This window comes from Linepithema humile, chromosome 1 (assembly GCF_040581485.1).
Source record: "Linepithema humile isolate Giens D197 chromosome 1, Lhum_UNIL_v1.0, whole genome shotgun sequence".
Taxonomy (NCBI): domain Eukaryota; kingdom Metazoa; phylum Arthropoda; class Insecta; order Hymenoptera; family Formicidae; genus Linepithema; species Linepithema humile.
In genome coordinates, this window is record NC_090128.1 from 11,784,937 (window position 1) to 11,812,211 (window position 27,275).

General features: G+C 35.6%; 2 protein-coding genes across 6 annotated transcripts in view; one reads left to right on the forward strand and one right to left on the reverse strand.

Moving 5' to 3' along the window:
- The window catches only part of LOC105671998 (nephrin-like), a 231,301-nt gene that overhangs the window by 194,314 nt on the left and 9,712 nt on the right, over positions 1 to 27,275 (forward strand). For both annotated transcript variants that reach the window (XM_012366643.2, XM_012366644.2), the window contains 3 exons: positions 5,374 to 5,504; positions 21,798 to 21,957; positions 23,514 to 23,864. In XM_012366643.2, the coding sequence (XP_012222066.1) occupies positions 5,374 to 5,504; positions 21,798 to 21,957; positions 23,514 to 23,864 (642 nt within the window). The remainder of the gene's footprint in view (positions 1 to 5,373; positions 5,505 to 21,797; positions 21,958 to 23,513; positions 23,865 to 27,275) is intronic.
- LOC136999062 (uncharacterized) lies at positions 11,677 to 18,069 on the reverse strand. 4 transcript variants are annotated; one of them, XM_067352539.1, is made up of 12 exons: positions 17,566 to 17,664; positions 14,855 to 17,487; positions 14,523 to 14,644; positions 14,253 to 14,456; positions 14,028 to 14,176; positions 13,851 to 13,941; positions 13,575 to 13,775; positions 13,260 to 13,427; positions 13,023 to 13,167; positions 12,516 to 12,625; positions 12,322 to 12,402; positions 11,677 to 12,253 (listed from the first exon to the last, which is right to left on the reverse strand). In XM_067352539.1, exons 2-12 carry the CDS (start codon positions 14,910 to 14,912, stop codon positions 12,017 to 12,019), a joined length of 1,566 nt encoding a protein of 521 aa, XP_067208640.1. In that variant the 5' UTR covers positions 14,913 to 17,487; positions 17,566 to 17,664; the 3' UTR covers positions 11,677 to 12,016. The 4 variants fall into 4 exon arrangements, with proteins under 4 accessions (XP_067208640.1, XP_067208633.1, XP_067208631.1 ...); XM_067352532.1 differs by lacking the exon at positions 14,855 to 17,487 and having other exon boundaries at positions 14,253 to 14,453; positions 17,566 to 18,069; XM_067352530.1 differs by lacking the exon at positions 14,855 to 17,487 and having other exon boundaries at positions 17,566 to 18,069.

Below are 27,275 nucleotides of genomic sequence, written 5' to 3' on the forward strand. Positions count from 1 at the left end.
TGAGAAAACTCTGTATAAAATATTTCTCTCTCTCTCTCTTTTAACCGCGAAAATAGTCAAGTAAACATCTTATTTAATTTACACTTTTTCTTTAATCTTATAGATTTTACTTTTAAAAGGCTTAAAAAGATTTCTAATCCTTCTTTCTTTTTCGCACACTCAGGTTTTCTTTCAGAACAATAAATTTTTCTCTCGCTCACACCTGACACACTGTCCCACTCGGTCTTCTTTTCTGTCTCACTTTGTCTTCCTCCGCTATTCCTACTTTTTTCATTTGGGCTCTTGTCGCCCTCTTTATCGAGACTTTTCGTTTGGCAAGAACTTTGATGAATCGAATTCGCTCGGGGAGACGGGCGGTAGCCCACCACGCGACCTCCACGGGGTGTCCAGAACGAACAATGGTCGCGATGCCGAGTGCCAAGCTTTATTCTAGGGCGATCGCTCGAGATGCCGCTCACAATGGACTGCCGTTATCTACCGATCGCCGAAGAGAAAAGAGTTTCATTATCGAGTAGATAACATTGGAGACTGCTATAGATGGCTTCGTATTCTTGAACATTGCGAAATTCACTATAGTCTACGGTTTTTTATATATTTAGATTGAAAAATTGTAATTGAAGCAAATGAATAGTGTGAAAGATAAGTTCGATTTTAATTAAAATCTCGCCTGGCGAGTTGTTTTTATTTGTATCAATATATTGTATCAATATATGTATATCATCGATCGTTTTTTTTTTTTTTTTGATTGCTAGGAAAAAATGGATTATTTTTTGTGCATCTCTATATTTATTTTTCATCTTTTATCATTTAGAAACTATTTCTGTAAAATCAACAACAAAATCATATTTGTTGTTTATCTTATAAATAGAATTTGTTCCTATTATTCAGAAATGTCCTGTATGTTATTAATGTATCGCGCGAGAAGAGAATCAATCATGCAAGAGAACCAATTGGTATGAAATTTCCTATTCAGAGAGAGTGCACTACCGTTTTTCATATTTTCAGCAGTGCGCTATTATTGAAGGTATCCCAAAGGTGTAGTAGAATAATACGGGGAACGGGGCAATTCTCAACATATAGATCGTATCGTTCGCGCGAAACCGGATATGCAACGCGTGTCCAGCGTAAAAAAAAGTGTCGCGATTTGAGTGTTCCCGTAGAAATGAAAATGCCTGACGCGGCACGATAATTGCTCGCGTCGTGTCGATTTTGCGAGGTTCCATCGAGGCGCGATCGCGAGTGCGATCGGAAACCGCTAACCAATCATCCGGCCAATTTCGCTCGGCTGGAACAGCGCGCAAAATACAATGCACGTACCGGCGAGTGCCGCTTAAAAATCAATTTTGTAAAATAATATTAATAGGCCTGCCCGAAAGGGAGAAAAAGAGAGAAATAAAGAGGGATGGCATAAAAAAGTCTCTGAAAAAATTCGCACCGCTGAAATTTCGCGCTGTCGTATGCGATTACAGAATACATCTACTTCAATTAATTAAACATTCGTACTTTAACAGGCAATAAATCAATGCCCATTTATATGGAACGTGATTTTTTGGCAACATGCTGCATTAGCACAAAATAAATTACCTACACACAGAATAGTAAAATTAAAAAAAAAAACTTTTTTTTATAACATTGCATGATTAAAGATGAAAAAAATCTAAAATTTAAATTTCAGAAATAACGCGCTCAAAAAATTTTTTTTAATTATTTGGATGTTTATAAAAAGATTCATGCGAGGTCGTACATTTTTTTATAAATAAAGGATTGCTATTGAAAAAGATTAAACGCGCAGCTTAAGCGTTCGAATGTATATGGCAAGGGAGCATTCCCGCGAGAGAAAGAGCGGGTTGCGGATGCGGTTTCACGAACGTACGTATGTATTCCGCGAATTTCAGAGTGCGGATGCACCATCAGGACGCATATTGTGTGTCGCCGCACACACGTGCGTTTATATTGAACGCATACTATGCGCGTTCGCACAATCCGGGGAGCCGCTATATGCCGATGTAAGATTTATTTCGAGATTATACCGTACTCGCGCGTGAGAGCTACGTTCTCGGAAGCTGCGATGATCGTGTTTGCCGACGTAATCAGCGGCTTGCGATATGAATATCACAATATCGTGCGGCTGTATTATAATCCACCACGCGCAACACGATCGTAGATTTTGTGCTACGAAGACGCGACCCCGCAGAGTCGCGCGGCGAAATAGCAAATGTAGATCATCATAAGAATTTATAATTCGAAATTTTGCTTCGGCTTTTAATACTTAAATAATCCATTTCTTATTCATAACACGTTATTTACATTTTGATAACATGAGACGCTATACTTGAGTTTAGAAACTAGAAAAATTATTGAGATTTGAAAGATTAAAATTGCTAGTTTTTATTATAAAAACTAAACTTATATTTTATTACACGATTTTATTGCATAAAATGTTCTGCGAAAATGTCCTTTTTTATTTGTAATTTCACATAGGTCATTTCAAGTTGAAGATTTACTATGAATTTATTTTATCTGAAAAGTTATCCACATACCAATGTAAAACAAAATTAAGATCTTGAACTGCGTATGCGAATTGCACGACGCGTTACCTATATTCAGCGAATTTATCGGGTAGTTTTATCATAAGTCGTGTTTTCCGCTCCGTCGACGATTGTCTCCCGTCTCGTCTCGTACTAACTTGTGTTCCCCGCCCCTTCCGTTTCCGCGCGCAGATTCGCGACAGCGTGGAAACTAACTACGCGAGACGCATTTAGAGCCTGGCAAGCAAACGAGTTGGGATGAAATCCACCGCGATTAACGTCGGAAACTATTTGGAAAAGCGTAGACGACGTCTTCCCATCGTCTTAACGTGATATTTGTTTCTTCTTTCAAGTAGAATTATTTATTTTCAAGGATATTCTCGAGCAAACATTACTTTTGATATATATTGCAATTTGTGATGATTTATATTCCTTGTTTGTATTTGTTATTCAAAAATGTGAGTGAATACAGGAGATTAACGCATATTTAATTTTATTTTAATTTTTCAAATTTTCTCCTGTCAAAGTTTCCAGCATTTCATTTCAGCGTTCAATTTCTTGTTGCAATCGAAAGTTCAATGTAAACCAGTACAATCACACGGCATATATTTTTTCGATTATCTCAGACGACGGTGAAGGAAATGAAAGCACTATTCGTACTTTCTCGTTGATTTCTCTGACGCGAAAGACTTTGCGTTTTTGCGGTACGCGACCATCGATTTTCCCGTCGATATAACCCGCGCTTTTATTAAAGTCACGTTAATTAAAAGTTGCTTGCTCACTTGAAAAGAATAATATTTTTTTCCTCATTTTCGCGAATCGATACTCACACGGAAAATCGAAGAAAAATATTGCGAGAGAAAGATGAACGCGCCCGCGCGCATATTGTTGTGAATTTCGCGCGCGAAACGTTCGCCGCTCGGAAATCAATGCCACTTTGTTTATCGACGAGCATCCTCGCGATTCTCATTGGTCGTTTTTCGCGCGAAAATGGATTGAATTAACATGCAATTACTATTTCGCAGCGTTACGCGCGACGGCAATGCACCGTACATGATGCTTGTAATTGAAATTACACGCGATTGCACTGTTGCAAATATTTCAATCGCATACAAGGCGTTTGAAACAGCGACACCGTTTTCTCTCGGTTAATAAATAATTAAAGTTAAACGAAGAGAGAAATTAATAATTTTATATCATGTGTTGAAATTTCGCATTAATATTGTGTTGATTGAAGACTTGGAATTAAAAATTTTTCCACCTAGCTACGATGTATGGAAAGATCTTTACTGACTGAAATCTCAATGCTTTGATCAAGGTATTACTATTAATCATACCTACTGAGCGTTCTATCTGCGTTTGCGTTTTGCTCACACCATTAGGGCTTTAAGTCAGTTCGCTTTGATTTATTATTAAATGGCCTTATGGACTTGAAACTTTATTTCAAGAACCTGCTACTTCATTTCTTCCTTATTAAGCATCGAGATTCTATTTACAATGTTATATAATATCGTGCTGTACGAATATACATAGTGATTCATGATTGTTTTATATACATAAATTTGTAATTAATTATATTTAAAAGCTTTGTGTTTCCCATATCGTAAATGAAAGTAAACAGACCACGGTGCTACAAAATTAGATCCGAAATTTAACGCATAATTTCAAACTAATTGCAGCAAATTTAAAAGCCATCGAAGAAATGTACATTCATATTAAATGAAAGCACCAAATAATTTACGCGTTTACAATGTTAATTTATTGATGATATGTGTGTAATTATAATTAATTAAAACAGATTGAAGAGTTATATTGTGGAAATTTTGCATTCCTCCTTTGCGAAAATAATGTTGGATGATATTATTAAACAAATACATTGCAAAATTAAATAAATAAAATTTATTTTATAATTTTAATTTATTTTAATTTATTTTCATTTATTTTTATTTGCTTTTGTCATAGCCGTTCTATTAGTCAAGCGCAAATAAATTATTTAATTTCGAGAATGTGTGAGTTTGAAAATGTATATTGGGACAAGCACACATTTGATTGTTAACGACATGAAATTCCGTACTCTAATCATCATCCTTTATCACCATCATCATCATCATTATACCCGAATTAACTTTATGCACAGACACACACTACACCAGAGTCCACATAGTGAGCAATTTTCATTATGTCAGAAAATCATGTGCTATAAAATTCCAAGCTAATGTGACGCATTTCCGCTTTGACTCCACTGCCGAAAATACAAATTTCATTAAATTTTGGCTCGTTGATATCCGCAATATTATTGCGCCGTGCATTGGTACCTACTGGTTCATAAATAATGCCGTGTCAAAGAGCGACGTTTATAAATTACCGACAATCACACATCGATACGCTCGCCGTGTTCAACCCTTTTCGCGACTTTATTCGAATATCACATAAGATATTTAAAAAATTTCGACATTCACTATTAAATATGACGCTCGAAATAATGTACCGTGCCATTATGCGGATTTAGAAATAAAATCTGAAGGTCAAATTCTGATTTTTAAAATAATTCTCTCCGTGAAAGAAAAAAATTGCTTTTTTTTAACTAGAAAAAATTGTTTCTGTAATTTCTTAAATCGGAATATAATAATTATTATACAATGAAATGATGAATATTAACATTATTATAATTACTATATGAATTTGCAAGATAAAAGTATAATAATTTAACATAATTTTGATATTATATTTATATATTATAGAAAATTTTTTAATTACGATGAAGGTACAAATGTGTTAAATTTTTTTGCACTAATGATTTATATTTGTCGCATAATCTAACATTCGACTTTAATTCTGGTTGCAGTCGCGCCCATCGCCAGCTTGAAGATGGGCTCCACCCTGAATCCGAAGGACATCAAGGAGGGCTCCGATGTTTACTTCGAGTGCAACGTCAGGGCGAATCCTAGAGCGATCAAACTGACCTGGTTCCACGAGGTAAGTGCTGCATCGATTATTTTTTTTTTACTGCAATCGAAACTAGCATTTGTACGTTTCGTAAATCAACTCAAATCGTCTTACAATGGGCTGTGAACGCAACACGCAAATATTTTCTAGTTAACACGAAATAATGTTTGCGCATCAGCGGAAAGATATAAAAAGTAAATCCGAATTGCATACACACGTTACATAAACACGTGACAAGATAAAGTCAGCTTTAAATCTGTCTAAAAAGGAAAGAGATCTCTAGAATTAAGCTAATTATTTTTTAATAGTTTTAGCATATGTACATCCATTTATCATTTCCATTTATTCGTATAATTACTTAGAAGCGGTGAATATTTGATTTGGAAGAGAGATCATTGGTAAGAGGAATCAGTCAGATCGATATCATAGGTTGGATCCCGGTTGGATACAATTGGCCTGCGGAATATAGGGGTCGAGCACCTTCGACATGGCCCTTTAACCCATCCTAAATTACGTAATATACATCTCATCGCGTAATGTTACATTTCCCACGGAAAGTTCTAACTGACACTAAGGATAATAATTAGGATGCGATGAATTATTGCTACATCGAAATCGACGAGAATAGCAAAAGAGACGGTGATATAATATAATGCAACCTTAGTGCAAATATGAAAGAAATATTAAATTACATACAACAAAGGTAAACAAGGTAGAACAGATTTTTCTCACATATCTCATGATAAAAATTTTTACAAATTTTTATTCTTTATTTTTGCTACAGCTTTGTAAACGTGTTGACGTCACGTGTACTCATTAATTTTTTCAAAGTGACGGACTTTAATCTACATGGTTTTTTGCCCGTTGCAAGACAGAGACTTAATTTTAACTATGCAGATGATTAATTATTTTATCGTGTAACGTCAGATAATATTATTTATAAAACAGCGGTGACTCTTTTACCAGTTTTTCGAAATTCTGGTTATTAACATTCAGCTTTCAACGGCGGTCAGTTTCAAAGAGACAAAAGTGCGACGAGGTAGCCAAGCGCCTATATGTATTTAGCAACTGCAAACGGCCAACGGGGCGAAATTTCAGGGACGACCGATTTTACCAGCTATTTACGCGCGTCCTAATGAAATATCCCCTAATTAGTACGCCTATTCCGTCCGGCATTAACATTGCATCGGGCTCATCCGCCTACGGCGTTATTCGATGCATGCGGCATTAGTCGAAATACATTACGCGAATCATTACGCAACGCTAGAGCGATCGCGCACGGACAGAGCGATATTTTAGCGAAATATAGAAGACAAAATGAAAAGATTGCTTATTTAATAATATAAAAGAACATTATTCTCTTTCATTTTTTAATATCAATAGGAAAATGGATGCCCAGAAATCACGAGAAATTTGTGCACATCAAAGAGCCCGAAGATATTGCAATTATTCATCAAACTTGCATAAAATTCTACGGTTCTTTTTTATATGTTCAGCCTTTATTGATTTCAATCAAGGATAAATGCTAGTTACATGAGAAACGGCGAAGGGAGATCATCCCGAATTAAGGCAAGCCGGGCGTCATTTTCGTGCATTACCCGGTGGAAGTCTAGAGGTGTCATTCGCGAGGAAACGAATCGACGAAGTTAGAGCGCAGGAAGGATCCTCAGCCCGCCCGAATAATCGCGGTGATCAAAGTGAGACGCTGCGACGACGCAATTAATCAGATTTGAAGACACTCCGGCGCGACGATCTACTCTAGAATTAGTCTCCGAGGAAGCTGCGGAGGAAAACAAGTCTCGAATTATCCTACTGTGTCTCCAGAAAACGGTCGCGCTCGCATAATTCAGAACATCTCGAGCGGAATTACATTCGTCTTCATTGCCTCGTGTCATTCGACGCGAATCATTCGTGCCGAAACATCGATGTAATTCATTTCTCCTACTCGAATGCTTTATTCCGTCCGATGACAGATAAAAGCGAAGTGGCGACGCAGAAAAGCTTCGTTTCTTTCGTCATTCAACGCGGACGAACATCTCCGCGTCCTTGCGGAAAAGCATTGTTTACGCGATATATCTTTTTTCCCCCGAGGCGATCGTCGGAAGTACGCCGTGAAGACTCGCTTTTATCTTCGGTCACTCGAGGATCGCCGGAGTTAAGCCTCTTAAGCAGGATTACGCCCTCCATCATTTTCCCCGTCCTTCGTCTCTCTCTTTCCCCTCTGTCTTTATCTCTCTTTCTCGTTTCCCGCGGGACAACGAAATCCTGCGACCGATTTTCCCGGCTCGCTCGCAACACGACATTCTTGCGTCCTGCGAGAAACGTCGTGCGACGTCGTGTCGCACCTAAATTGCGCGTCGCTCCAGGAAAACTGCATCCGCGCGCTTCGACCAGCAGCTGGTTAATCCCCGGCAAAACTGAATACTACGAAGCTTACGGCAGCGCTATCCTCGCCAAGTCGAGCCAATCCGCCGAGCAGATTTATGGGATCGCGGTAATATCTTTCCGTCGGCTCGCGCCGATCGCTCTCGTTCGCATACGCTGAGAATAAATAATGCAAGCCGAGTGACGTGCAAATATTTTCTGGAAACTACGCAACGAGATTACGATGGAGATTTTGCGTGTTCCTCTAGATCGATTAAACAAAAATCCAACACACAACATTAAAGAAAGTAGCAATTTTAATTTTGAGTGATTTCGATTCGATATTTTAAAGCATATAAAAGGATACGTAAAATTCAAAAGGAAATTGGTGAAATATCTTGTTTAATATGATCTTCACTTTAAAGTGGATGTTAGGTCAATCTTAATATAAATGCCGCGAGTAATTTTTTTTAAAGGCATTTTTAGAAATTTATTATTTTAAAGAGAAAAAAGTTATTTCAACAATGATATTATTTATCATGTTCAAAAATTGAACTTATAAAAATTTCAATCGGTGATTTTAGTATTAATGCAGCTTTCACGTGAGAAGAAACACAATAACGATACATGCTATTTCGGGCAGAAAGTATATAGTTCCTACGAGGCATTCTTTTTTCTCTCTCTCTTGCATACTCTTAACTTCGAACAATTTCGCGGATCGTTTGTCTCGGTTCCAGCAGCGCGACACTGTTGCATATTTAAGCGAAAAGACGGCGCGAGACGAAGAATGTTGACTGTCCTCTTTAAACTTTTAAGGGGCAGGACGAAGGTCCTCGCGCAGCACAAAGGAGGAGCTCGCTTCTCTCGCGGGACGATTTTCTCCCTCGAATAGTCGCGTGCGTCGCCGGCGGGGATGAAAATTTTTCCTTAAAGGGACAAGATGCCGTAACGTGACTCCGGGGAATTTCAGGCGGAATTTCGCGAATTATTTATCGGCTCGCTGCCGCACGCCAAGAGCGGAGAAGACGACACGATGGAGGTGTGAGGCCGCACGTTTTGGATAAACGATCTTGGCGAATCGCGCGAAGAAATCGAAGGCAAACACTCGATGTCATTCGAGCGAGCTTCTTTTTTCTTTCTTTTCTCCTCAATCTCAAAGAATTCTTTTGATTGCACGGTCTTTTGTATAAAGGAAAAGAGAGAGCTGTAATTTATTTTAAAATTTTTGAAAATATTTTTTTACAGCTTGAAATAATTTTAAAAATATATAAGCAAATTTTTTTATAGAAATTTTAAAAAATTATATAAAGAAATTGTAATTGATGTTTCTCGAGTATCTTTTTTATTCTCTTATGCTGTCAACTTTAATTTGTTTTCTTGTGCTTCTTTGCTCGGTAAAGTTATTATTTCCAAGTTTCCGCGGAGCATTCAAACGCTTGATCAAGAATGAATTTTTAGCGACACAAAGGATAGTAAGATTGTAAGTTTACCGTTATCCAAAATGAAATTTTAGAGCAAGGATAATTTGAAATGTCTGCAGCCATTTGTGCGACCGCGTGAGCGTCGGTGTGCACTCTCGTCGAAATTATTGTAAATTTACGAGCGCCGGTTGTCACACCTCCCGTTCACCGCTCTGCATCCCGCGCTGCTCGTCGAACCGGACCGATAAATTGCCCACGAATCACCGGGCGCCGTTGGTTTACCAATCCGTAAAAACGTTCGTGCGACGAAAATTTTATTGTGAACGGACGCCGCACGTTGTATTTGCGCGCGAGTGCTATGCTCGCCATCGTGAAAATTGCGGCGATTCGTTCGCAATAGCGACCCGCGCTTCAATCGTGTCCTTATGAAAAATTCAGAATTAATCCAGACTCGACCAACACCGAGATTCGAATGTGAGGAACGCGTAGCACATATGTATCCACACATGTGCTTTACACTGTTTAATTTCCCTTCATAATGTTCAAATTATTAACTAAAAGCGCAAAAAAATAAAATTACAATTTTCTACGTATACATATATAATCATATCATGAATGATAAAAGTTAATAAAAAATGTGGAATTTTATCAATATGGATATTTTTTAATATTTAACGATTCGTCCTTGATTCTCTACTTGTTTTACTTACCAATAGCAGATTTGTCAGAAGTTAAAAACAATTAAATAATCGAATGTATTTTGCGGCAATTTTGGTGCTTTAATAATCGCGCTTTTCTCGTACAATAACAATCGGTAAAAATACTTTTAACTCATACGTAAAATTCTACGACGGTAAAGAACGGAAGCGCGGAAAATTCCACGAGTCGCTGCGGGCGAGAATATTTTTTTCGCGATCTACGCAGAACGTATACGAGCGAAAATCGTGCACGCAGGTAGACGCGTACCATCCGGGCGAACAACATTCGTTCGCGGATCGGTTTGCCGCTGCTGCCATTTCGTCTGGAAATCGGAAGAGGGAGAGAATGCCGAGTCGTGCATAGAACAAATATTTGAACGCACCTTTGAAAATGCTGGTCGATTGCGCTTCGCTTCGTTTCATCTGCATGCGGAAGTAATGCAACGAGCGATGTAAATCGCCGTAATGTGCACTTGTTTATAGCGATTCTTCGATGCCTCTTGTATAATTCAGCGCTGTTGATTGCAAAGTGTATAAACGTGGACTCCGCCGGTGCAACAATGTTATCGCTGTTAAATGTTTTCAACGATATGCTCGTTCAACGAAAAAAAATTTATCGCGGGTACGGTCACAGATGGGAATTCGAAATCATTCGACCGTCGAACGATATTAACGTTTAAACGTTTATTCCTCACTTAAACGATACAGCTTAATGCGGCGTAGCTACAATCGTCATTCTGCATCTCGCTTTATTTGATATTTCGTGAAATTTTGTTACACTATGTTACGGATACTGGGTAAAGAGTCCGCCCGGGCGGAACATAAATCCGAAATCGGTCGGTGTATGATTATTACGTTAGCATTGCGGCAAGCGTTACATCGCGCGCTATGATATAACATCATTATATCACATTATAGGCGGCATTTCGCATTTTGCGACGATCGAATGAAAATTGAATCTCCGTCAATTAGTGTCGTCATGCGTATTTTGGGAATTCGAGACTTTGTCCAACGTTGGAAGTAATTCAATATCAACGTATTTCGCTTCATCGCGAAAATGGAAAATATGGAAAAATTCTCTCTCGTTCGACACAACATACGTTTTACTCTACTTACTCTCTAAAAGTGAATCAGTGTATTATCACTGGGAAACAGTCAATAGTCACTTATTATAATAGTTATAAGTATAGCACTGTAAATCAGTAAAATATCACTGAAAGGAATAGTTAATAATATTAACTGCTGAAATCAGTAATATTAAACTACTAGAAACAGTGATTTTCAACAATAAAATCAGTGATGTGAGCTATTCAAATCAGTGAATATCCCAGCAAAAATATTAATTAACACTAATAACCTTAATATTATAATTTTCTATTCAAGAATTTAACTGTAACGTAAAACATGTATATGTGTTGAGTTACTTTACACATTGTTAAGTAGAAAATTATAATATTAAGATTATTACTATTAGTTAGTGTTTGCTGGATGTTGGTGTGTGGTACAAAGGAAAAAAAATAATCGATTGATATTCAAACAAAAAAATTCTTATATTTGTTGATTTAATGTAATTTATATATTAACATAATTTTTATATATTAATTATATATAAAAAGTAATTCAAAGTAATCAAATAATATGTTTAGAGTTTCAAATAAATTGAAAATTAAAGACAAAATGTTTATAGAATAAAGCCAATTAACAACTAACACAAGAATATAAATGTAATAAGAATATATTATGCAATATATTATATAATGTAATATTAGAAATATGAGAGACACTCAAACATATTGCACTTTATCGGATAATGAAATAAATTTTATAAAATTACTAGAATGCAATCAAAAATAGAAAAACAAGTTTAGTTTCACGATACTTTAAATTAAGTATTATAAAAACATGTCAGCAAAATAAAGTTAATTTAAAATTAAACATGAGAATATTATACAATAGATATATTATGCAATATTATCTACTGTTATATTGCAAATATTAATATGAACAGAAGAAACCAAAGCATGTTGTACTTTATCGGATATTTTAAAGCAATAGTTTTCTAAGAAATTAAAAAATAAATTAGTGTTTCTGGACACTTCACATCGAAAACATAATATGTTTTAAACAACAAATCAAGTGCCATAATAGGCGAGTTATTGTTCAAAGTTAGAGTGCGATTATCAGCCTGAATAAAATATTGTGTAGATTGTCCTTTGATTAAAATAATATAGGGCTGAATAGGACCTTTGGATTCACTTCTAAGTTTCTCAGTTTGGGCCTCTATGTTTGTTCCTTCCTGAAAAAAGGAGTTTCTTGTTAGCACAAGTATTAATATATAAGTTTATATGCACTAATCAAACTCACAGGCCATATCTGTAGTAAAGAAGGATTTGGAAATGTTGCAGTATACATTTCACCATGTTCTCTTTTATCAATAATGTTCTTCTGAAATTAAATATCCAAATATTTGAATCATATATTTTAACAATCATATTTATTATATTGATTATTATCAGTCTATACTAAGAAATTTAAAAAATAAGATAAAACATGTTTACCCCTTTTGATAAATTTTCCTTGCTTGCTCCTTTTCTTTTTCTTTTTCCTTTCCTAACAGCATTTGATACAGGAAGTAAATCTGCCAGAAGAGTTATGGCACGAAGAGTATCTGAATATATAAAAAATTATATATAATTGAAAAAATGAATATATAATTATTATTAATTAAATTGTAATAATAATAATAATAATAATTAAAATAAATATATAATTAATATTTCACTGTTTAATTTCTATTAAAAATTATAAAAAAATTAAAATTAAAAAAGAAAACAGGATTTTCAATTACAGCAGGACTCGGCACGTGTTGTATTTCAATCGATTTTCAGCTTGGTTTATACTTAGCGTTATTCCTTTTATCTCTATCCACGCGCAATCTATATGTCGATTGACACTCGGAATATACGCGGATTAATGAAGTAAGAAAAATGGTATTAGGCAAAATCAAACTATAAGAAAATGGCCACACGTATCGAGTCTTGAGTTATAATGAAATATAAATTTACCATCTTGAATAAAAGCTGATTTTTTAAATAAGTCTGGTCTTGCTGTACTGCAATATATAAGGATTCTTTGTACATAAAAAGGGGCAAATCTTGCTAAGAATTTATCAGAAGCTCCTTTATATAACCTTTCAAATTCCTCATCAAACTGCAAAAATATAAATACATTTTTGTAAAATAATTAAAATATCTTTTTCAATATACAACTAAGCTGTAAAGATAAAGCATTATGTTATTTACCATCTCCCCAGAATAATCAGTTAATCGAGGAAATTCATCACATATTTCATCTATTGAAACGGCATTTTCCATAATCCATTTTCTTCGGTTATTCATTGTAATACTCATACATTCGGATATAGAAGACTTATTGGCATTTGACGGCATTTTAAATTTCATCCATGAAATCTAATGAAAATGTCATAATAGAATTAATGTCTTTTGTACAATGTAATTTTTATTTCTCAATAACATATTAAAAATTATTATAACATATAAAAAAGTTACATAATAATTTGATAAAAAAAATTAAATTTTTTATTTGTTGCTACATACCTTTTCTTTATACAAATTTTCAGGAAGTAAACCATTATGTTCCTCATCTGAATTTTCTTCAGAAAACAATATTTTATTTACATTTCGTCTTTTCATTGCTGCCTGAATATATTTTTTCTTGGTAGGTGAAATATGTTTTCTCATCGTCCAAAGACGATATTCAATGAAGCCTCTCTTTGTAACTGAATCATAATAAAGTTCCTTAAAATTGTAAAAAAACAATGATTAATTCATTTTAATTAAATATTTTAAAAAAACATTTTGATAATTTCTTACATGTCCTTTTTTTGCTTCATAGTCTCGTAATTTTGGAAATTCTTTTACGATATTTTCAGCGAGGGCTATTTTAGCTTCTTCAGGTGGATAACTAAAATACAATAATTATAGAACAACTGCGTAAAGATGCAAATTTAAATACAAATTATAATAAAAATTCCTCAGAAATCAACTTACTAATTATCTCCATGAACTTTTACTAACTCGGATGTTAAAATCCTCACGAGGCTTCGTCTATCATCTTCTGTGAATATGCCATTTATGGCTTTCAAAATGTTAGTACCTTGAGGATGCTTCAAAAGAGTCTCATGAATTGTTTTGAAACGCTGAATTAAAATATATAATTTTTTATTAGTATATTCTACACTCCTTTTCTTGTTACAAAAACATAATTGCTTTTACCGAAAAATTATTTTTGGATATTGTAGATTCCTTATTTTTACTAGAAATAGCTGATATAGATGAAGAAGCATTACTACTGGAAGATGGACTTTCAACATTCATTTTTATAGAAGTTTCTAATTCCATAGGCAAATCTGAAGAGAATATTATTTCTCCATTTTCTGCTACTTCATATGTTCCATCTACTTGAGATGGTTGTATCTGCTTATAAAATTATAAAAAAATTAAAATAGTAATAAAATATATACGAATAATTATAAAAAACATTACCTGAGAAGAAGAACAATCTTGGATAAATTTAAAAATTTTTTTTACTGGACCCATCTTCAATCCCATACTTTTTAAATCATTTTCATTAAGTAAAAGAAAAGAAGAACCTTCGATTTTTTCATCTAAAAATTTATAAAAATTTATTTATATTAATAAAAAATATAAATTATTAATAAAAACGCAATAAGAGCAATTTAGAATATATAGAGAGAGATTAGACATAAAAAATTATATTATTCATAAATATTTTTTATACAAAATATTTACAAACTATTCATACATAAAGATCAGTATATAATATAATAAAATTTATATCTAATAAATGTACTTACAAGTAATAAAGAATGTCTTACATTTTCTGTAGTGACGAAATGCAAAGAAAAAATACATTAGTTATAATATATGGCGTAGACTAATGTAAGAGCGATTAGATGCTGGTTCAGACCAAATAGAAAATGGTTTATAATGCCCAAGATTAAGACAATTTATGAAAAGATACGAAACTTCATCCATTTCCAAATCAATATGATAGGCATTAAAATCAGTATCAAATAAATGAGTTTTACATAAAGTGGTAAAAAAATATACTTCATTCTTTTCTAATATTAATATTTCATCTATACGGCCAAAAAGTGGTAGATTATCTTCTCTTTTCTTATCAACTTCAAGGCATACTAATAAATTAAGTTTAAACTCAACACCATTAACTTTTACAGCATTAGTGTTAAATACAGAGTCGTCATCAATATATCCTAGAGTATGTAAATATATACGGCTTTTGCAATCTTGCACATTAACTGTTTCTCCACTATATGTTTCAACTCGAAAAATTGTTGCATCTCTTCTTCCCCATCGATTACTTTCAGAGCACTGAGCAATTCTTATTAATGTTTTAGGTGGATTTTTAAAATTGTTAACAACTTGAGCTCTTACTTTGATTTCGTTATGTTTAGCTTCATAACGCATACAGTTATACAACTGAAGAGGTCCTGACCACAAGATACAACGTGGATAATGCATTAAATGATGGAATTTATTGATCATATTTACAGTAGGAAACAATTTCTTAAATTTCTGTAGAAAATCAGTGATAAGAGCTTTCAAATAAGATATGAGAGAAACTGCAACTTTTGGTGCAAATACTATTTCCATAATTCTTAGCAAAAGAAGAATTAGTTGCAAATGCTCATCTGTTTTTGGAACCAAATCAGAAATTAAAAAAGGAAAAGCACGAAGAAGACACCATATTTGCATAGCTTTTTGATTTAAAGTATTCCCCTTTTGATTCAATATTCTTTCATTAAAATTTGCTGAAGGCTTGTTTTTTCTTTCTACAAAGCCATATTGAAATGATATTAATCTATCATTGAAATCTTCTATTTTAAAAAATTTTAATTCTATAACATAATGAACTAAAACTAACTTTAATATCATTGGTCCAATACCACAAAGTATATCGTGCATTGGATCAAAAATATTATTTCTACATATATGGAAAAAACGAGATGAATGCAAACAACATTCTCCATGCATTCCCGTTAAAGTTTTAACATTATTATTATAATTAGCATTCTGTAATAAATTTAAGTGCTCGTTGTAAATTTCTACAGTCCTTTGTTGTTTCATTTCTATATTTCCGTTATGTAAATCCTCTCTATTATAAAGGCACATTCGACAAAATAAATTAGAGGATGGACTCAGAAAATTGAATACTTCATGTACAGCCAATCCATCTCCACAAAATGCAGCTAATGATGCACGCAAAGTATATTTTTTTCTTCTAAAAATATAGGAACTCCTTCATCACTTTCCAATTTTGCAAGATCTTTAAGAAAAGGACTCAATATCTTCTTCATTGTATATTTTTTTATGTCAACATGACAACAAAGAAGCAGGACATGAATGCTACTAAGCTCAGAATTCATATGAAATGGAAGATTTTGTATAGTATAATAGAAAGCTCCTAATTTATGAATGCATGTTTTTGAGCCTAGTGGATTAGTGATTTCTAGTTCATCATAATATAATTGAAGTCTAATTGCATGCTTGTATTTTTGAAAAAAGTGTGATTTTTGAAGTGCTGTCCATCAATAAAGGAAGCAAGAATATCATTATTTGATTCTCTTTCTGCTTCTATTGCATCGCGTATTTCTTTGTTTCTAAGTACCATTGACAAAGAATCAATAATAGGAACATATTGGCAAGTTTCTACAATTTTTTTTGGTATGAAAGTGCCTGTTTTTCTATCCATTATATTATTAATACGTGTACCCAAAGGTATTTCTTGAGGTTCAATATATTCTGTACTAGATTTTAAAGCTTCCATTTGTTGTTCAACAGTTCTCAATCCTTCGAAAGATTTACTTATTTCAAAAGAATCTAACAAATCACTAACATCAGAATCATCAAGAATTTGTCTAGATTCTATAAATTGTTTAACTTTACTTTGTAATGATTTACATAAACTATTTGTAATTTCTGCATATTCATCAAGAATTTCATTTATAATGCTTCCAGTTGCAGTTCCTTTTGAATGAAGCCTAATTATCATTCTTATTATAGAGTCTCTTAAATTAAAATTATCAGAAAATTGTAGGACCTCTTCATTTTTTTTTCAATATATTTGTCAGTATTATTTATATTATTTTGATCAATAATCATATCATCATCAGATAAAAAAATAGAATCTGTACTTGTAATTGAAAAATCACAATCATTCTTTTCTTTAGAAAAATGATTTTTTCTAATATGCTGCCTTAAAGAGAAGAAATTATGAAATCTCCTACAACATTTATTTTGACCGCATTCAAATCCACCTTTTTGTAATCCTCGTTTAATTGTTAGACCATGTTTTGTTTGAAAGTGTTGATTTAAACCGTCTAACCCTCCTTTAACAACATTATTACACATAAAGCAATTTAGCTTCATTATTTATTATTTATATTCAGATTATATTTTTAAATATCTGAAATATATATATAATGAGAGCACAATGTAAACTATATTTTAATTATAAAATATATTATAAACTGATGACACTTACCATTAAAAATATGTCGTGTTTCTGCATCTGTAAGTTCCTCAATTTTTTGTCCTAATTCGTGAACTGACAAATCTTTCACTTGCTGCATTTTAATTTTCAAATCTAATAAAATAAAAAAATAGAAATTACAAATAAGAAGACAGATTTGACAGATTATAATTTCAATATAAAACACGTCATAAAATTAATTTTAACTAACTTAATAAATACAGATATATAATGTTATATGCTATTTATATCTGTATTTGAGAATTGTAGAAAAGTAGAGAAAATTTTTCCTAAAGAGACTTTATCATTAAAAAGGTTAGGAAAACAGATAATCTACAGAAAGGAAAATTTTTAATAATTCTTGTTTACTTTTTTGTCTTTGATCACTGAGTGTTTACATTTTAGAGGAAACCGCAAGACAATGCACGTCCAGACACGTTTGGACACGGTACATTTTTATAACTACTATAATTATTTACTACTAGCATTATTTTTATTTGTACAGTTTTTGTTAACTACAAATGAAAAAAAAAAAAAAAAAATATATATATATATATATATATGTACTTACCGCACTGCATAACGCATCCACGTGAACTGTGATCCTTGCATGCGTATACTTGTGTTAGCTCGTCTTTTGTTATGCACATGCGCGACACTGTATGGTATCGTAGCAGATACAAAATCAGCATTACCGATAGATAAAGTACTGATTTTACAGTGAAATTTTATTTTCACTGACCATAATCAGTGAGTTTTAAAATAAAGAAACAAAAAGTAAGTGTTTCTACTGAATATCAGTGAAATACTCACTGAATCTTAGTGAAATCCTATTTTACTGTTTCCATTAGTGACATTTTCACTGATTTACTTTTAGAGAGTATATTTCAATATAAACGTTCTAATATGATTAATATTTTATATCCGACTCTGACTATCACTTGCATTGTTCTAAAGGCCGTCACATGCTTTACTTTTTTAAAATTGTTTTATCAAATTATTACTTGTGATTTTCTATCTCTGAGCAGTCATAAAATTTAAATCGAAGTATCTGCTCGACATTTCAATCTCAGAAGTCTTCGTTAGGAAAAGATTCACATATCGACACAGGATGTCTTTTTTCTCTCCTCTTTTTCCCGTGGCGCAAAAGCCACGAAAAAGGGAGCTTGGGCGTGAGTCGAAAGTTAAAAAAGGATTTATCCGTTACTTATGCATGATCCGAGCGGATGGGCGCAACTTCGCGACGAGATGTGCACGGTATAAGATGCACGTTTGTAAGGGAGCGCCGCACGAAAGCGAGGGGGATGGAACTTATCGCTCCTGTCTCGCGCGCGCGTCCGGGGGCCTTCGTGTATATTATACACGCTGACGCGGATATATTCCGCGCTCGTTCCGAAACGGGGCACGCGCTCGTATCGCCCAGACCTCGACACGAATACGTATATTTAACGTCTAATACGACAGCGTCGTGTTACGCGAGAATTCACGCGGAAGCGTCACTGCAACGCGGGGGAGGACAAAGAGGGAAGGAGACGGAATTCTCTCCGTGCGCGAATCTCCCACAGGACAGCGGCCGTGGCGTGTCCTGGAAGCGGCCGTCGAAATAGGAAATTCCATTTGCGCCGCGAGAGTTTTCGAGATGAAAATAGTTCACATTCGTTGACAACGCGTTATTTATCCCGGATTATCTGTTGAAAAATATAAACCGCGTGCAAGAAATAAAATCAAAGATGCTAATATTATTAAAAGCACAGTCTTTAAAAGGAATGCACGCAATATAACACATAATTTGTATTTACATGTGCAATTAACGCCTAAACATGTAATTTTTGAATATATAATATTATATCATTGTATCGAGCTGCGATGAATTTTCACGATTGGCCATCGCGTAATAATTTACGAAATCTGCTCGAAAACTCCCCTCGGCTTTCTATTTGCGCTCAATGTTTAAGATACTGGAAATCGCACAAATGCACATTGCCCGCGCGTATATACGACGATATCTACTGTCTCCCGCGAAGACGTATCGCTTCCCGATCCTGCAGCGACGCCTCGCTGCTACAGGCGCCACGGCACGTACCAGTTTCCGCGGAGAATGCCGAGGAGGAATAGATACGGGACTCGTTACTCATCTAAAACAAGCACGGCGAGAGCGTACCCACGCAAGCCTCTTCCTTCATGGCGTGCATCCGCCGCCTCCCTCTCGACATTGTTCACGGCTCAGTTCCGTTCGATTTTATTCGTTCGTTCTGCACACTCGGTTTCGAAGCTCGTAGACACAGTGCTCTGCAAACATCATCATCGTTAACCCTTTGCCGATTCGAACTAATTTCGATAAATGAATCGATATTCTACATTTTGCTGTTCTATTAACGCTCAGTCAATCTTGCTTTATGTGATAATTGATTTTCACTTTATGTGAAGTAATTTCATATCATTGCTCAAAATTGAGAAAATAGTAATTTACTATTTTTACGAAGTAAATGCAAAAAGAACAAGTGTTTACAAAAATTTTCTGATAAACTTAAGATTAATATTATTTTTCAAAGATTTTAAGCTTAATGTATTTTTGCGCTTATTTCCAAATTGTTTGAAGTATTTTCTCGAGTGTTTTTTTTTTCTACAGATTTTTTTAAATCACTAAAATTAATTTTTGTAAGGTTTATCACGGTGGAATTAAAATACTTGAAAATTTCCGAGTAAAATATATAAGAGTATGCACTCTCGTAAAAATCCATTCAGAATAAGCGAATACCCACATCAGACTGCATCGCGAAATTTTCAGAAAACTTTGTTTCGTGTTTTCGTTGATGCCGCGAGGGAAAAAATGCCGTTATCTGGACTTCGTGATTTAAAGCGTACAAATATTTTGCATCGCAATCGCGCCGATGTTTCCGTTCGAACGGAATTTTCCTCTCGCGCAATGTAAATTCGCGACGGAGAGCAGCGCAAAGCGGATATCGCGCTACTATCCTCAAATGCTGTCGGAACAACAGCAGGTTCACGTATTTATATGTGCGGCAAAGAGCACAGTTATTAGGAAGACCTACATGTACTATTCCGAAAACATCACACGAACAACACTGCAAGAGAACTAAAATGTCGACTATAATAATTAAAAATCTGTAAAATTTAAATTTTTCCAATTTTGCAAATGAATAGTAGCATTGTCTTTTTCGGTTGATCTTAAGAGAAATGTTATAAAATTTCGAAGTAAACTTATTTTTATTATTAATGGTGTATTAATGTCTAAAATGAAAAAGAAAATAGAAAATCTCGCCAAGGTGAGATTGTCTTCAAATTTTTCATGGTGACTGTCAGCCAAGAATACGCTTGCGACTGCTACGACTATACTATACACGACAGGATTCAGACAAAAAAGTGAAGAATAAAGCGCGGAATCGCAAGAAAGCGATGATAAAGACGGATGGAGGAAGGAGGCGTGGAAAGAGAAACGATAGCAGCATAGAAAGAAGCGACGGGATTATCCCGCAGAGGAGAAAATGCACAAGCGAGAACAAGAGAGAGAGAGAGAAAGACGTGAGAGACGGAAATAGGAATGAGAGAAGATAGAGGGAGGACAAGTGTACATCGTAAATTCCCTTTGTCCGACCTCCTCGAGCGGACGACAACCCGCAGCGGGCCGCGGTTGTTTCCTCGAGCAGCAGCAGCAGCAGCAGCAAGCAGCACGATCTTCGCCGAGGCGGAAGCGGAGCTGAATGCCAAGACTAAGACAAATTTGTTTATTTGCGACGGGCAACAATGAGAGCCGGCGGGACGGGTCCTGCGGGAATTTTGACGCGGAGAGAAAGAAAGAGAGAGAGAGAGAAAGAGACGCGTAACGCGCGTGGAAAGCGTCCGACGCAAAGCGATCGTCGGTGTTTCATCTGTTATCTTGCAAGCTTGCGAACGTCTCTGGCACATTAACATTTAATAGAGAATTGTTAAAATATTTCCCAGAGTAACTGAGCGAACTATTGTTGTGAGTTCAATTAATTCAGGCGAGATAATATTCCTCGAATGCAGCCTCGCGCTTCAAGTCGATCCAGATTAATCTAAATTAGTTCTTTTTTTTTTTTTTTTGGATAATTACATTGTTCAGGAATATCGTGTAATACTAGTTAATATTATATTTAAATGAGGGTAACATTATAGTGTTTTCGCTGAAATGAGATATGCCTCGCGCGGACGGTATGACAGTTCTTTGACGCTCAGACACTTGGTACCGTTTCCCTGTTCAGGAAGAGGAGCTGCGTCACAACGCCACCGCCGGTGTGGTGCTTTCGGACCACTCGCTAGTGCTGCAGAGCATAACTCGAGAGTCCGCCGGAGGGTACACGTGCATGGCCACGAATGTCGAGGGCCGCACCAAGTCCAACGTAGTCAATCTCGAAGTTATGTGTAAGTATGTTTTACGCGCTCTTGCCCGACGGCGGGAGAAAAGGGGGGGTAGCCGGGGGGCTCTCGTGAAAGCGCCGCTTAATAGCCTCGGTGGCGCGGCATTTTAGCTCACGATGAAATTCCGCGACGAGTGCTGCTGGAACGCCGGTGGTTCTCGCCGGTTTCTTGCGTGATGTACAGCAGTCGGTTAAAGTTCTCTGAAATCTTTGAAAAAAACCTAGTCTGCGTGCAATTAACGCAAAAAATATAAAACATTGAATTCGGAAAATCTAAGAAGTAAAATCGAGCAAAATTTACGGCTGAAGAAACTCCGCCAGCGGCATTCGGCGCGATTTAACATTTTCCTTTTCAGTTTTACATTTCACGGCTGACCATGAGCGGTCCGCTACTACTCCGCCGACGTCGCTGATATTTTACGGCGTATCCACGCGTAAATCCCCGCGCTCACGGTTTTGCAGTATCGGAAAGTATAAATAAAACAGCCGGTTATGTCGGCGGGGGCCCGCGGACAGTTATCGATCCTTTATTCGCGAACCACCTCCATAGCTGCGTATAATATATAACGTTTATGCAAAAGGAATCGCGGAAATCTGGCTCTTTTGTCCGACGCATGTTTTACATCGGCGCGCATCCGACGATGACGCCGGGATATTTTTCGAAAATTTTGCACCTCCGTTAGAAATACAACTTGCAGCTTCGGGACGGCAAATGTTATAGCGTCATAACTTCTTACCCGGCTTACCTGGCTCGCATCAATTTGAAAAAGGCTACGAAAACTCACGTAGGATACATCGCACACGTTTATCTTACGGACTTGCACACAGTTACGGCCGTTTTTGTTCTGAAACAGTAATAGAGATACATAAGTCGGTTTAGTTTAGTGAACCGGTGCGTAAACTCGGTTTCCGCGGCCGCATATTTCACGCACGATATTATTATTAATTAAATCATGTATTAAATCGTGGGTTAACTTGCATCGTATAATATAACTTACTTCGTGCGTATTTCGACCAACAAAACATTCGTGGCTAGCATTATTCAGCTAATATTATATCAAATTCAATGTACTGCAAACAAAACCAGTTTACTAAACTCTCTTTGAATTTATAATGTTTTAGCTGGGATTATTTAGCTATTCGCATTATCAGTACAATGCACGCTTGTTTCTATTTACTATCAAAACAATTTTTATCATGATTTCAAGGAAAAATTTATTTGTCAATCGTTTTTAATTAATAATCTTTCTTTAATCATTTCCTTTATAAAGCCAAATAAGATAAAATAAAAATTTGAGAGCTCGCGGAAAAGCGAACCAGTTTATACTGTAGAATACTTCGTACTATATTTTGTCTTCTGACATTACATGCATTTATTTTCTTTCCGGCTAATTATTTTTTATTTTAAGCTTGACATTTAAATGGTTCTATTGTATATTTTATTTCACACTTTTTTTCCGTACTTTATAATTCACTACACGCATTTGATTGCATCGTTATAGTGGATTCCTGCCTAGAATACATGTAGTAAAGTGCCAAAATCTGTACGTTATGCCGCAGTCGCGCCCGTTTGCAAGCACGTGCTGAACTCAGGCGGTAACTGGCGACATCAGAACGCCACGCCACCGCCGTACAACGTGCCCGAAGAGGTGCACGGCGCCCTGAAGCACGAGACTGTAAGTTTAGTTTGCGAGGTCGAGGCCAGCCCCACCACGGTGACCTTCCATTGGACCTTCAACAGTAGCGGCGACCTCACCGACGTTCCGTCCTCTAAGTACACCAGCGACGGCACCACCAGCAGGCTTAATTACACCCCGTCGACCGATATGGATTACGGGGTCCTGGGCTGCTGGGCTAGCAACGCCGTCGGCCACTCCAAACAGCCCTGCCTCTACCAGGTCATTGCCGCAGGTTTGTGCAAGTTCAGTTCGCTATCTCTTTCATTTTCTTATCTTCAATCCCGACAAAAAAGTTCTTCTCTTCTAACAATACTACTACTTGCAATTATGTGAATAATAATTTTTTATTATTCGCATCTGCAAAAAACTTGAACAATACAATAATCATTTATTTTTTATATTTCCGTATACGCTTTTCATAGAACAACATACATTGAAGCAAAAAAAGTAGTTGGTTTGTGCGGATCACAAAACACGTGATATTCTTGAAATGTTTTAGTTAGAATTTGATTATAGCAGTCATATGCTGATATTTGCAGTTTGATATAATAAATCGTATTTATTTTCACTTTGCACTAAACTCAATTTTTATGCCAAAACGTATCATTCTCAGTTTGTATGCAATTCAAAATACTATTAAACGGAGGACGTGTGTAGAAAAAAAAACAACGAAGCAGATTTGCAGAATCCGTAAACTATCGGTTGCTAGTACACAACAAATATTCAACTTGCAACGGAATAGCTACAGTTTCTGCTCAAAATTGTTTATTGGTTTGCATACCTTCTGGCGACTATCGCATGTACACTTTACATTGTAAAAATATTGTCCGCTGACTTAATATAGACACATATCTATAAATTCTATTAAAACGATCTTTTCATCTTGGAACATTAAAACTCCACAGCTATTTTCGTTACATTTTTGTAAATCGAAAAATTTCGAGAAAACGGAATAAAAAACTATTTCATGTTTGTATAAACTCTTTTTCTATTTAACGTTTTAAAAATACTACTTACAATGAATAATAATTTTTTAATATTTGCGTCCGTGAAATTTGAATAATACAAATTGCGTATTTTTATTTATGCTTTCCGCATTTTCCGCATACGCTGCTTAATGTTAAAATACACATATTTGATGTATTTCACTATTTAAAACAAGCGAGCAAACCAGAGTGCGACAATATTACCTATATTCAAAGGACATATTTCATCTAATTGCTATTCATTATCAATTGTTGTATCATCCTATAATCATTGCGCATATTATTGTGTACAAATGTTAATCCATAATTAGCGGGAAGCACAACTGTTATTGCATTTGGATAATTTAGCAGTGTATGGCGCAATAATTAAAGCTGTCTTTTAATTAATTTCACAATTAAGTAATATAACACCCGCGAAACCATATTATAAACACCGCCGTAATAACTTACGCAATAACTTACATATCACGAAAAAATAATATTTGTAAATACCAATCTCTTCGGTTCGTCAAAATTGAATATGCAAAATTCAATATTGCCTACCGCGAGTTTGCAAATATGCAAGCTGTTTGTTCCAAGTTCATCGCAATGATTCCGAAACGCGAATTTTTTGACCTATCTGAACTTTGTAGAGAACACGTTACCAAACATCATATTTTTCTTCAATTGTTTCCTTATATTGTTATTAAAATTTATTGTTAAGAAAATACGTAATTCCCAACAAACGGACTAAAAACTGTAGCATTAAACATACGCGCCTCCACTCGCATCATAACTTGCCACGAAAACTGTGGAAATCTGACGAAGAACGGTCGCGGGAATTAAGAAGAAGCGTGGAGGAAAAAAAAGAAAGCGAAAAGAGGAAGAGAGAAATGCGACGTTGCACAACGGGAGGCGCCACGTTGAAACTCGCCCGCGTCGCTTGCGTGCTTTTTTGCGGGAATTTAATGAAAACCGTAATTGAATATGTTCATTACGAGGTATAACGCCTGTCGCACCGCCGCCGCCGCCGCCGCCGCCGCCGCCGCCGCCGCCGCCGTTGCCGCTGCCGTGCCGGTACTTGGATCTTCGGACGTGCCGGAAAAGTCCTGTCCGTTCCGTATCCGTGGTTTTCCGCGTTTTCGGCGGACAGCGACACCGCCGCGTCGCCGGCGGACAACCGGATCGATTTGGTCCACCGGATACGATATTGTGGTCCGAGGGTAGACTATACTTTCCCCGCTGTGGCGCGACCCGCCCGCTCGCGGTAATTGGACACATAATTTATTTCGCTCGTCGGGTCGATGTATTCCTTATGTAATTACCGGACAGCAGTTTTTTTCGCACGCGCCTGATAGCATAAAATACGCGCGCGCGGCATTCCGCGATGATCACAATTCTCGTATTGATATTGATGGTCTCGTGAATCTGGAAATTTCTACATAAATACTATACGTAACAATGTATGCAGCTGTTAAATCACGTACAGAACATATGCCAGAACGCCAATTTCAATTTGAATGATGTATTGATCCGAAAAATTCACGGATGACGTTTTCGTTATATTTAAATGCTTTTTATTGTTGATTTAAAACGATAAAATGTGGATAAATAATTTTTTGACCTCGTAATATGACATCGAATGTGTTGAATTTCAAAAGCCGATTGTGAATCCTAAATGTGAATAACGGCAGAGATAAAAAGAGGCGCATTGAAATTATTTTCTTTTGCTCCACAAATCTCTTTTATTAATGTCGAATTTTCAGCGAGCATTTCTTGTCAAATGTGAACAATAACATGATTTTTAATGACGTGAGTACTCGAGATTTAATTGGAACGATGACACCGAGTGATAAACGCCAGTGCCATTATTCCGCGATGCACGTTCTGTCGTAAGCCGTTTCTAAAGAGGCCGTAAACAAGGAGCACATGATGCCAAACTCGCGATGTAACGTGTAATCTCCGTGTAAGACGAAGTGATAAAGTCGACCTCGTTTCGCTGCAAGTGCTCTCGACTGCACCGGTTATAAATCTATTGTGAATGTATAATGCTCCAGAACTGTCACTAGACTTTCTGTCTTTTGTTCTCAAGATGGATTCCTTAAATGGGAAAGAATTCGTGGGTGAAAATAACGCTGATACTTCTGGAATACTCCGAAATGAATATGAATTAAATGTTTAATGAATGAAATGTAATATTACAGGTAATATCACGTTAAATGGCTCCTGAAACACGAAACTTTAATATTTTTCTAGGCAACATGTTTTAATAAAGTCGCGCGCGAGTCGCTGAGTGCTTCTAATTAAGTTAGTTATATAAAGTGTTTTTGCTTGTTATACAAGTTTCAGAAAAAAGCAGACAACACAATCGTACTTTATAAAAGGACTTTAAACAGAAATTTAGTTCAAAATATAACTATAGGAATTTGTAATGTAGAAAATAAAATAGTAACAAGTAATATCGTGTAAAATTTTCGCTAGAAAACGGTCACAAAGTCATCGAAAAATATGCGATTGAAAGTGAAAAATCGATTTTTTTTTTTTTTTTTTTTTTTTGTCTTTTTATAATAGCCTATAATTTTTCTCTAAATTAAACATAATTTTGAAACCGAGGAAAATGGAAGATAATTATAAATTTTCATGTTTTTCTCTCGAGAACGAAGCGGTGGCCGCGAGTT